Here is a 12432-nt window from a genome sequence, read left to right as displayed (position 1 = left end):
TGCTTTGGAGGGAAGCGACGTGCAGATGGCACATGTGTGAAAATGTGCATCAGACTGGAGCCCTGTGCACAGCTGGTGGGGGTGCAAGATGACGAGGCTGCCAAGGAAAACGGTGCGGCCCGGGAACCCTGCTGCGGGGTCCGTTCCGGAAGGGACGGACGGCACAGATACCGTCACCGTGCTCACTGCAGCCAGATCTGCAGCAGCCAGACCGTGGCGGGAAGCCGAGTGTGGGTCCGCAGGCTGCGGGGAGGCGAGTGTGCGCGCCCAGGAGCATGATCACTCAGCCTTAAGGGCATCTTGGCTCCTGCTACAGCAGGGACGGGCCTCAAGGGCATGACGCCGAGTGAGGCAGCCCCCTCACCAAAGGACACACGCAGCGTGGCCCACTCACACAAGGTCCCCAGAGGAGTCAGGTTCTCCGACACAGAGAGTAGACTGTGACCCCAGGGGCTGGGCATGGGAGATTTACAGGGGGTGGTGGTGAGGGCCCACAACATGAGTGTGTTTTGTACCACTGAACTGCACACTTCAATGGTTAAGATGGTTAAATTTTACATAGATCTTAACACAAGGAAAAAACTGTCCACTGTAGAAACCAGAAAATACAGCGAGGCCCTTCTGTTACCCTCGAACCCTGAGCCAGTGGTGACCACATGACCGCAGTGGGAGCCTTGCGGTGGAACGCAGAAGACGCCTGGAATCAGCATGGCATGGCTGTCAGGCGGCGCGCCCTCCCCAGGGGTGCTGGGGGTGCCTTTGGTCCCAGGAGAGGCTCCAAGGTCATGGGCATGCATGCAGCACAACCCCATCCTGGGTGGGTGGGGCCGAGGAATGAGCAGACATCTTGAACTTCCAGGCGTGGTGGGGAGAGTGGGGGACGCAAGGGGACAGACACCTAGGACAGAGGGCAGGAGGCCACGACGCCCTCTTGTGTCCCACACGTCCCCATGGCTGCTCTTGCCGCCACTGGGCGGCTGGCGAGGGACAGGATGGAAACCAGTGCCCGGTACCCCGACTGCCCATGTTCTGGCCACTGTGTGTAAGGAGCTAACTCGGGAAGCGAGCCTGGCTGGCAGCGGCTGGCGACATGGGGTATGCCCCCAGGGCCTGCCCTACAGACTTGGAGGTGTGTGGGGGCCAGGCCTGCGCTCCGGGAGCTGCCGGCAGGAAACACAAGTGCTCAGGGCTTGCATTCCTCGCTCCTTTCGGTTCTGTGTCTTTATGCTTGGGGTGCATGTCTGTAGGCGACAGGAGGGTCTTGTGGCCTGGCTGTTTGCTGGACGATCTGACCACGTCTGGCCTTGACCGAGGCGTCCGCACTGTTCACACCGCCGGCGGCTGTCGGCAGGGCTGGGCTTAAAACCCTCTTGCCGTTTTTCTGTGTTGCTTCTTCCGTCTTTCCCCACCTGATTTTGGATTAAAGGACTGTGTTAACATCCGTTTTATCTCCTTCAGTGGCTTGTTTTCCCAGTTTTCCCATTAACATTCCTTTTCCACCGTGGGATCCAGCCCACAATACCAAGTGGCAGGTGGTGCCGTGGCCCGGCTGCTTGAGGATAGTTGCACACATGGACTGTGCACACCGCCCGCTTCCCAGTCTGCCTTCAGAGCTGCCGGAGTGCCCCCGCCCGGGGACGGAGCGGCACAGCCCGGCCGCCCAGCCTTGCATCCACGGAGAAGCCATGACTCCTGCTGTCAGCAGTCGAGGGCTCAAATGTTCTGGACACAGTAACACCTGGGACAGTGAGGAGCTCCTTCTGCATGAGCCCCACGGGACGAACATTCCTGATGAAGTGTAACTCGATAAATGATAGGTGTCTTCCAACACGAGTAGTGTGTGCCACCAAATGTCACCTGACCCAAACGTCACCTGATCACAACGAGCCAATAGTGCACATGTGCTCTCTCTCTCTCTCTGCGGGACTGGGTGATCATCTCCCATGCTCCGATGCTCGGTCTCAGGCTTCAGTGTTTGGGCAGAAATCAGTGACTTTTCAGGACGTTGGAAGGTGCCCACGACTGGCACTAGTGTATTTCTGCCACCTCCAAGCACCTCTGGACAGCCCTTTGCTTTTCCAGACAAGAGGGAGCCTAGGAAGGCTTTGCTTCATTCCAGGTCATTGGACAGGTTCCTGGTTGAAAGTGCACGAAAAGAAGATTCCACTGAGCCCACAGACAGCAGTGATTCCATCAGTGATCGTGAACACCGTTCTACACAGCACCCTCCTCTGTCCCGTCGCCCTCACACCAGCCACGAAGGGTTTCAAAGGGCAGGTTAATCTACCTTTATGATTTGTATTTTCTTTATTACATACCATTACAGAACGGTGACCAATTTTATAGGAATGTATTTTGGCTGTGGAAAAAATCATCTAAGTTTCATTTCTTACGAGGAAATTTGCTTTGATGTACACGTACTTTGGATTACAAGCATGTTTCCAGAACAAATTATGTTTGCAAACCAAGGTTTTACAGTATTTCTACTGTCAACATATATAACATGTGCCACTGTCACCATTCTGAAGCGCAGTTCAATGGCACAACGGATACTCATACTGCCGTGCACCGCTCACCACCCCCCACCCATCTTACAACTGAAACTCTGTCCCCATGAAGCGCGGACACCCCTTCCCCCACGGCCCCGGGGCCTCTGTCCCACTGTGTGTACGGACGGCACGAGTGGGGTCACACGTGATCTGCCCTCTGGGGATCGGTGACGTCACTGAGCAAGTGTCCTCGTGGTCCATCCACGCTGCTGCAGGGGCCGGACGTCGGCCCTTTGCAAGGAGGACACTGACATACCGACGGGCCACAGCGTTCGCCCACCCACCCGTCGGTGGGCACGCGGGGGCCTCCCTCTGGGTCCCGTGAGCAGCGGCACGGTGAGTTCCTTCTTTCACTTCTTTAGCTCAGCACCCGGCAGCGGGCTCGCTCAGCACCCAGCAGTTCTGGTTTTGACTTTCTGAGGAACCGCCGGACTGTCCCCACGCGGTGCTCGGGGACCAGCCTCTCCGTGTCCTCGCCAACACCTGTTTCTGGTCTTCGTAGCGGCCGTCCTGACGGGTGTGAGGTGCGGCCTGTGCTCCCCGGACGACCAGTGTGATGTGCTTCCCGGGACGACAGGCTGCAGGTGGACACCTGGGCTCCAGGCCCCGGCAGGAGGCCGGACGTGAGGGGCTCCCAGGACGACGAGGCCCGTTTCTGCCACTCTCGGCACACACCGCGGTCGGCCAGCCCAGGCCCTGGAGCGCCACCGGTTCGGGAAGAGCCCAGGCCCCACTCCAGGCGGCCTCCCTGCCTCCACTTCAGCGGCTTCTGTGCTCTCCCAGTGGCAGCAAATCACGCCCCGCACCCCCCGCGCCCCCGCCCAGAACGGGACGCGGCATCTGCTGGCAGGGGAGCCTCTGCCGAGTGCGGGGACCAGGCCGAGGGCTCTCTGTGAGGGAGACGCACTGCCCGGCCCGGCCGCCCCACTGCTGCTCCCTGCGCGCCTCCCTCTGGGCCGCACAAAGGGCACTGCCCCATACGTGAAGACTGCCCGGCCATCACTCCCAGGGGGCAGGGACTGTCAGGTCTCCGGAGCCCCGAGCACACAGGCACCTGAGAAACCACGTGGACCCCAGATAGGGGCATGTGAGGGACAGTTGGGGACATCATCCCCTTTCCGGAGCTGCTCTGGCCCCATGGCCACGCACTGTACAGTGAGCCCTCTCTCACCACTGCTGCTGGACGGACTGGAAATACCAGACCACAGGTGCCGGTTTCCGCGGTTTCCACAGGGCCCCCTGCCTCCTGTGGGCTCCCTCCAGCCCCCCGTGGACCGCACAGAACACACCCCAGAACTGATTAGCAAGTCCTCCTGTCCAAATATAAAAGGGTTTATTCATTTCTGCCCTCAGTACAAAATATAAAATAGACCTCCCCCCGCCCCCCACAGTTCTTCAGCGGTGACCTGGTGCGGCCATCCGGGAAGGGCGTCCGCTCCCTGCTCAGGCCTCGAACATGGCGCAGCTGGCACAGAGCCCCGTCTCCTGCGCATCTCCGCAGCTGCAGCATCACAGGGAGAGAGAAGAACCGGTGTGAGGGGCTGTTGCGTCCCCTAGGTCTGTGTGTTGTGGTGCTGACCCCCTGGCCCTCGACCTCACCGGGAGATAGGGCCGTGAGCCGCACACGGAGCTGCTTAACACGAGGTCCCTCACCCCACCCGGCCGGGCTCCCTGGAGGAAGGCCACGCGAGGCCCCAGGGGGACCCCGAAGCGCGCCCACAGCCAGCGGGGCTCACAGGAGGCCTGGAGTCGCCTTCCTGAGCCTCAGAGGGAAGCAGTCCTGCCGATGCTGGTAAGGCCCCCCCCCCCGGGCAGGGCTTACTGGGCCACAAGTGTCCAGCGAGTCACAGGGGAGGAGAGGCCCCACGGGACGGGAAACTGGCAGCGACCTACAGCTCAGGCAAGGAAACCCATTTTCGTCAGAGACGCGGCAGCGAGCAGTCAGAGCTGCCCGGGCCCTGGCGGGGAAGACGGGGAGCCCGTGGCTGGCAGGCGGGCCGGGAGCCGTGGGCCCTGAGGTGGCCGCCTGTGGGCAGGACACCGACGGCCCCCGGGCTGTGTTTTGCTGGAAGCAGAGCCTTGGCACAGAGCGCCACCTCTCCGGGCCCAGGTGCCAGGATGCCGGGGCGGGGGTGGGGGGGGGCACCCGGCAGGAGGGGCCGCAAGCTGCACGGCCTGCCTTCTAAACCTGGGGATGCCACTTTGGCCTTGTGACCTGGAATAAGTCATTTGTAAAACGGGGCAGAGAGCCCACCCCTGGTTTGGGCTCAGAAATGGGCGGGGGCCCCGCCCCCTCACAAGTGAATCCTGTAGGTAATGGGGAAGAAGGAGCAGGAGGTAAAGGCCAGGAGGACACTGTGGGAGGGAGGAAGGAAAGTTCCTGCACAGGGGGCTGTGGGGAGGGGGGCTCCCGGCAGCCCTCTCTCTCCCTAACCTGCCTCCTGTGCACCCTCCTCCACGGGTGAGGAGGCCGCGGGTCACGAAAGGGCACAGCCCTCAGTCTACATGTGAACATGAAGAGAAGTCGCCAGAAACACAGCAAACATACACCACGTGCACAACGTGCCCAACAGACACCCCCAAACTGGACAGCACGGAGCTCCCGGTTCCCCACCTCCCCCGTCCGCACCCCTGTCCCCACTCTCCACGGCAGAACCCATCAGAGCTGGGTTTCTGCTTCCCATGGTTGGTTTTATTTTTTACTTAAAAATTTTTTTTTTAACAATTTTGTATTTTTGAGAGACTGAGAGAGACAAAGCACGAGAGGGTGAAGGGCAGAGAGAGAGGAAGACACAGAATCGGAAGCAGGCTCCAGGCTCTGAGCTGTCAGCACAGAGCCTGACACACGGGGCTCGAACTCATGAACCGTGAGGTCATTCCCTGAGCCGAAGTGGAACACCCAACCGACGGAGCCCCCAGGCGCCCCTCTATGGTTGGTTTTAAAGACTGCTGGGACTAAGCTGGTTGGAGGTCTACACATCCAGCTCTGAGTCTGTGGGGGCCTCATCTTTCTTATAGGGCCCTGCTTACTCCCTCCCCCCGCCACCACCAGCCACTGGTGGCACTGCGGTGGGACTGGAACCCAGCGCCTTCCAAGCCGGCACCGATCCAGTGAGCTGAGGCAGACGCACGCTCAAGCAGTGCATGAAGCAAACACCGCTTTGGCTCCAGACAGCCCCGACCAGCCACATGCAAACAGACCTGCATCTGTCACCCCTCCGCCTCCATCGATGTAACAACCACGCCAGACAGTCCCAACATCAGGCCTCGAAACATCAAGTCACAGAGTTACTGAGACAGAAGACACGAGCAAAGTGCGACTGGCAGGTGGCCTGCTTTTCCTCGAGACAAGATCCATCCTCAGAAGAAGCGGGAAGCAGGGAAGCATTCACGAGCACCCAGAGAAGCAAGGCCAGGCGGGCCGTCCCCCGCTGCCAGCCCCCCAGCTGGCCCGGGGCGCTCCCGCACCGGCTCGGGCCCCCAGGTCAGTCACTTACTCCACAAGGGCGCACAGCGCACAGGCCACAGCCCCGCAGCTGCCGCAGACGCGCACGCACCGCCCGCACAGGGCGCGCTCACACTGGCCGCACACTGCCTTCCCGTCCACGGCTCGCACACACGAGAAGCAGGCCCTGGTCGCCGCCCTGGACGGGTCTGTGAGGAAGAAACACCGCCCGTCAGCCTCGCAGAGGACCCAAAGTGCTGGAGGCTGCGGGGCCCCTGCCTCCCCGGCCTGTGGACAGAGGGCTGACAGGACTCCCTGCCCCTAACACCCACCGTGGGTCCTCCTGACCCCCTACAAGAAGCAAGACCTGCAGGCCTTTGTTCACTAGGGAGACCCCAGGTGCCCAGGAGCACACGGGTGGGCGGCTTCTGTGACCCCGTCGATCCCGCTGTCTGCACGTCAGCGCCGGAGGGACCAGCTCTTCCCCTGGTGGCTTGTATCAAAACTCACGGCCTTCGTCTTGTGACCCCAACAGCCATGTCTCAAAGCGTGGCTCCTGCACCACTGCTTAGCAAAGGCCTCGCTCCAGGCCTGGGGGCGAGGCTGGCAAGGACTATGGTGTTTACGTCGCAACGAAGGCGGGGGTCTGGGCCACACACCGCGCGGGCTGCTCCCACCCAGATGGAAAGCAGGCCGATGCCAGGGGGGCTGCCACTCTGTGCCTGTCCCCCAGCTAGAGGCTGCTTCAGATCCCCGGGCCTGGAGGTCAGGGGCTGGGGGAGGGCAGAGCCTCCTGACGTCAGGAGCCTCCTGGGCTCTCCAGCTCCTGTCCGCCTGGGACGGGAAAGCTCCCTGGCAGACGGCGTCAGGAACGAAGGACAACACACCTCCACGTCCGCCCTCCGCGTGTGGCCCGGAGGTGCCAGCTGCTGGCCTCACTCACCAGCTTCGCAGGCCTGGGCTTGGCTCCTGGTCAGTCGGCCGTCCGGTCCGATCAGCATCTGCCCACGGGGGGCCCGAAGGGCCTCTGTGGGGCCGGGCTTTGGGGACTCCGGCAGGTCGACGATGGCGCAGCTTTCCTCCCACACGTGGTCCATACAGGCCTGGGCCCCTCGAAAAAGGAGCTGCTTGGTTTTCTCTGGGGAAGAAGAAACAGTCCTGGTGTTCACATCCCCGTGGCGTGGAAGTCCTGGCCTGGCCACCTCGCGGTCCGTGGCCAGGCCTCCTGGGTGTTCTGCCGCACAGTCGCCCCCGGCCCCGGCTGCCCGCAGTGGGGCACGGTGTCACCCTCCCTCTCTGTCCCTCCTTCCTTCCCCAAGCTCTGGGGCCACCTCCTCCAGGAAGATTCTGGACCATGCAGCCCTACCCAGGCTCCCTCTCCTGATCTTCCACACGGCTCTCCTGACATGTGGCCTCACGTCCCCGCAGAGTCTCACCCCAAACTGCCTGCGAGCGCCCTGCAAGCCGGCGGTGTAGGGCACAGAGGAAGTGCTGTCCCTCAGGTTGCTAATTCACAGCCCCGGCCGTGTGCAACCCCCCCCCCACCACCGCACCTACTGCGGAGCTGCTAGCAAAACACAGGCCAGCAGCCCGGCTCTGACAAAGGCGCCCAGAACTTTCCAAGACCTCGGTGGGCCCTGGACACCCCCACCCCCAGAGGTGAAGCGGTTGCTCAGCACCCGCACAGGTGGCTTTGATTCAGGCCGCACGTCAGTCATCCTGGTGCAAGAGCAAGTGTCCGCCTCCGGCACCCATACCGGCCGAGGTGGGGGCCTGGGCCCACAGCCAGGGCGGCTCTCCGTGGTCCTGATGAGGACAGCGGCCCCTCTGCCACACCAGCTCCTCCTCCTCCAGCCCCTGCCTCCTCATCCTGGAGTGGGAGGGGGCGTGTCAGGTGGTGACATTAACACCAGTTTTCAAAGGCCTGTAGTCCTTTCCAGGTAAGGGGTCAGGGTGACAGCTGGGGCTGGAATTTGCTGCACCTGAGTTCAAACCGGGCATCTGGCCCTTAACTGCGGAAGGCCCGGGGCGGTTGAGTGCGGCGGGGTGGGGGTGTGTGTGTGTGTGTGTGTGTGTGAAAGGCCTGACTGACTTGGCCCCGTCGGGGGACGCACCTGCAGTTCAGCCCCCACGGCTGCGCGTCTTCTCATCACCTGCGTGGCCTCAGAGAGCAGTGTCATCTGCCCCCGAGTGTGCCCGAACAGATGGGCAGAATGGCTGCTGACAGCAGGGTGGTGGCTGGGGCGGCGGCGGGAGGACGGGACCGCGTCTCCCGGGAGGGCTCTTCCCCACCTCCCTCACGCACAACAGCCCTGCTCACTGAACACTCGCTGCTCTCCGGGTACAGCTCTGGGCCCCCACCGTGAGGTGAGGTGAGGTGAGGCCCACTGTGGAGCTGCCTCAGGGTATTTGTCACCCCAAACCAAACAGCAGTGGTGTCCCAGCACCGAGACCCGTGCAGGGGAAGCCAGGTGAGAAGGCCTACAGCTCGCTGCCTGCACCCCTGGACCTGGACTCCGGTCACATCGCACGCTCCTGCCTCCTGGCCTTTGTTCGTGCGGCCACTCTGCCGGAATTCCTTTCCCCTTCCTCTCCGCCACCCCTGCAGCTGGTTCCGCAGCGACCGATGCCTGCCCCAATCACCTCGGAGAGTCCTCCCCGCGCTGGGCCGGGAGGCTCCCAAAAGGCGGGGAGTCCCGCGCGGCCGGGGGCAGGGGCTGCGCGCTCCACAGGCAGCTCTCGGGTTAACACGCGCACTCACGCCTGCTTACCCCACCGGGACAGGACACCAACCCACCGCTCGCTGGGCCGAGAGACGCGGGTGTGAGCCAGGCCGGGGTGAGTTACTGGCCGAACTCGGGGTCTCCCGGGAGGACAGGGCCCCGAGGCAGCACCGCCCGCAGGCCGCCCGTGTAGGAAGGCAGGGGAGGGGTCGGCGCAGCTGAGCGTGCGCGCATTCATGCCCCGCTCGCGGCTCCCAAAGCCCGGCTGGACTGCGGGTCCCGCGGCCTCACGGCTCCCGGGGGGCGCGGCCTGCGGAGACCGCCTCCCAGGCTCCCGCGTGCGCACAGCCCACCCCGCACTCACCGAAGATCTCCCGCGAGTACCGCTCGGCGCATACGCCGCGGCTCAGCTCCCTCTGGCCAACGCGGACCTTCAGCTGCAGCGGGGCCGCGTCCGCGAAGGTGCAGCCCCGCTTGGGCATGGCCGCGGGCCGGGGGCTGCGCAGCTCAGCCGCGCGCCTAGCCGCGACCCGTGTCGTCACAGCCGCGCGCCAACGCGGCGCGGCGCGGGATAGGCCAGGGGCAAGGGCGGGGCGGGGCTCGAAGGCGGTGCGGCGCGGGATAGGCTGGGGACGAGTGTGGGGGCTGGCCCCGGCTGCGCGCGAAAAGCCGGGCGTGCGGGAGGGGGCGGGGCTCGAGTCTGGCGCAGGATAGGTCTGGGAAGAGGACGGGGGCGGGGCTCGAGTGCGGTGCGGGATAGGCCGGGGGAGAGGGCGGAAGCGGGGCTCGAAAGCGGTGCAGTGCGGGATAGGCCAGGAGGGAGGGAGGGGGCGGGGCTAGAGTGGACGGGGCGCGGGAAAGGTTGAGCGTAGTTGGGGGCGGTACTGGGGCGCCGGGGGCGGGTCTTGTGTGAGACGCGCCGCGGGATAGGCGGAGGGTGCTGTGGAATCAGGCGTTGGCCTGGCGGCGCTGCCGGGCGGGGCAGGGTCTCTCGGGTGTTTTCTGGGTGGTGGTCCCAACACAGCAGTTGAAACCGGTTATATATCCTTGTTGAAGTCACCAGAGTTGGAGAGTGATTCGGTTAGGTGGCCTAACTTTTTAGTGAGAAGAATTCCTAATCCTCACGGAAGTGGCCAGTGGCGTTCGGACGCCCTGGACGCTCGGAAGTCGCCGCCCGCCGCGTTTCCGGAGCAGCTGATATCACTTCCGGCCGGCGGCGCGCGAGCGCGGGGAGCCGTGCGGGCCTCCCAGGCTGTGGCGCTGGCTTTAATCTTGCGAGTGTGGGTCGTTTTCCAGAGTCTTTGTGTTCGGGTTCTCGAAGCAGCTTCGGGACCCCTGAAGACACAGCAGGGCTAAGGGGGTGTCGCGGGGGCCCAGGCGGGCGCGTGTGCACCTGCGGACAGCGCGGCCGGGCCGGGTGACGCGGTGACCCGCTGCCACCCGCGAGGCTGCGGTCCGCGAGCCGGAGTGGCCTCCCCGCCGCCGCCCTCGGTGCTCGGCCGCGTCCTGGCTCCTGCCGCAGGGGCCGGCGCTGCCGCCGCCGCCTCCAGCCCCTGGACGTCCAGCCGCCCTGCGACCCGGCAGCCCCGCTCCTGAGTCCGTGAGGGCGTGTGGTCCCTGCGGGGGCGAGGCGCGCGCACCCCTGTGCCCTGGCCGCGGCCTGTGCGCCCCACAGCCGAGCGGCCGGAGCTGGGGCTGCGCCCACGTGAAGGACACCTGCAGCCCCCCGCGTGGGCCCCGACGACGTTGCGCGCAGGGAAAGACACGTACCCTGTGACCTCACTGATCCGAGGCACCTAAAGTCATCCAACTCCCGTTAACAGAGAGCGGATGGCGGCTGCCGGGCGGGGGGTGGGGGTGGGGGAGCCGCTGGTCAGAGCGACTCTGCCCTGCCGCGTGGTGACGAGCCTGCGGTGACGGACACCCTCCGTGTCCTCACCCGAGCAGCCGCAGCGACCCGTGGGGCGACGAAGGTGTTAACCCAGCCCGCGGTGGTAGATCTCTCACTGGACGTGTCTCAGATCGTCCGGTTGAACACTTTGAACTCACACAGCGTTGTATGTACAGTCAAGGCACGTGTTATATGTCAGTTATGTCTCAGTGCTGGGGAAAAGTTACTTCCCTGAAGACCTGGCCTCATTTCGAGGGACTGGGAATTGGACGTGGGAATTGAACGGGGACGCAGTCCCGCCTCTAACAAATGCCGTGCCCTGCACTTGGCACTTGGAGTGCTGTTGACTGCAGCCAGTCGGGTCCCTCCCCAGTGGGGCAAATGTCACAACGGGGGAAGCACGGGGGTGAGGCCGTGGGGGCAAAGGTGAGGACCCCGGCCCTGCCCGGGTCCGGATGCCCCAAGAAACCCGGCTGGCCAGCAACACGGCTCGTGAAGCGCCTGCTGAACGGCAGAAGCTCAACATTGGACGTTCTGGAGATGGATGTTCCGGAATCGTGTTGAGGAAGGAACACGCGCTCTGTTTTCCCACAAGGAGGGCAGCACACTTGCCGCAGAGGATAGACCCGCAGGAATTGCTCTCGTTCAAGAGTCTAATCAAGGTTGCCGCAGGGCTCTAAGGTTGTGAGTTATCTCAGCTGTCCAGAGGTGGGTGGTGTGGTTGTGTTACTCTTAGTAACTCAGATTGGAGGATGATCTGTTTACTCAGAGCAAAGTTGTATGTATGTATAGACAGTGGACCGCCCTGATGACAGAGGCACGGTTCCATCCGTTGCAACAAAGCTGTATTCCCCAGGGGACCGGGAGAGGCCATGGCTCTGCCTTCTGTCCCTGCGGGGTAGTGTGGTCCGTGCGGGTGCGGGTGCGTGGGTGCGTCCCCGTGCGGCTTCTCGGCGTGCCGACTCTGAGACCGTCTTTGTGACTTTGGTCATATTCTGTGCATGGATGGACCAGTCTGTTTCCATCTCCACGGACACCTGGGCAGGTGCCAGGTTTGGGCTGTGACAAAGGCAGCTTCTCTAAATGTCCTTCGGGAAGGCTTTTTCTGGACATTCATCTTCATTTATTGTAGTTGGTGCCTGGGAGTGGGATGGCTGGGTGGCAGGTAAATGAACAGAGAAGCAGCAGCTTTTCGAAGCGCATGGAAGAGCACATCAGTCATTTCCAGTTGCTGATTTTCCTGTACTCACGTGGTGAGCTGAGGCCACTGTGAGCTCCCCCCACCACCCCACGCTGGGGCTGTTATTGGTGCAAAGTAGAGAGAGCACCTTATAATTACTCGAGCCCTCAAAACACCTGATGCTGGAAAAAGGGGACTGTGAGTACCCGTCCATCCCTCAGCGGAGAGAGCCTCCTGCCCCGGGGCTGTGAGAGTGAGGAAGTCGGTGCCAGGGAGCATCCTTGCCCTGGAAGTTGGTCTTTCTCAGCCCGTAGAACTCCACAGACACCCGAGGACATTGCCTGAGGCTGCCTCGTCAAGATTTTGTCCAGAGATGGAAGAAAATGTACAACGGTTTGTGTCCAAGTGAAGGATTTACCAGCCGCTACAAGACACATATTTGAAAACCTTTTTGGTGGTGAATATAAATTGCTGGCTAACCTCACGAAGCCAGGCTGGTAGCTTTTCCTGTAGAATGAAATGATTTTCTTTTGAAAAATGCCTATTCTGGTTGACTGTCCAGGGCATGCAATTCTCTTGTCGCCTCACATGGGGGGACAGGGAGGAGAGTGGGGTCCAGCGTGGCTGAGAGGGGGGCTCCTCTT

At 62.8% G+C, this 12432-nt stretch overlaps 1 protein-coding gene across 1 annotated transcript; it reads right to left on the bottom strand.

Moving 5' to 3' along the window:
* Positions 1–3860: 3860 nt before the first annotated feature.
* SIVA1 (SIVA1 apoptosis inducing factor) lies at positions 3861–9234 on the bottom strand. Its single transcript, XM_039255782.1, has 4 exons — positions 9082–9234; positions 6938–7132; positions 6047–6203; positions 3861–4050 (listed from the first exon to the last, which is right to left on the bottom strand). The coding sequence occupies exons 1-4, from the start codon at positions 9197–9199 to the stop codon at positions 3993–3995; spliced, it is 528 nt and encodes a 175-aa protein (XP_039111713.1). The 5' UTR covers positions 9200–9234; the 3' UTR covers positions 3861–3992.
* Positions 9235–12432: the final 3198 nt, after the last annotated feature.

This window comes from Hyaena hyaena, unplaced genomic scaffold, assembly GCF_003009895.1.
Source record: "Hyaena hyaena isolate Hyena2069 unplaced genomic scaffold, ASM300989v1 scaffold_546, whole genome shotgun sequence".
NCBI lineage: Eukaryota > Metazoa > Chordata > Mammalia > Carnivora > Hyaenidae > Hyaena > Hyaena hyaena.
This window is presented reverse-complemented; position numbering and strand designations above follow the sequence as displayed.

What these genes read in the sequence shown, in the direction of transcription:
- SIVA1 (XM_039255782.1), bottom strand. Translation starts at nt 9,199, where the DNA reads ATGCCCAAGCGGGGCTGCACCTTCGCGGACGCGGCCCCGCTGCAGCTG. An exon ending in GTACTCGCGGGAGATCTTCG is followed by an intron (nt 7,133 to 9,081) that starts GTGAGTGCGGGG and finishes CTTCTTCCCCAG; the next exon opens with AGAAAACCAAGCAGCTCCTT. An exon ending in AGCCCAGGCCTGCGAAGCTG is followed by an intron (nt 6,204 to 6,937) that starts GTGAGTGAGGCC and finishes TCTTCCTCACAG; the next exon opens with ACCCGTCCAGGGCGGCGACC.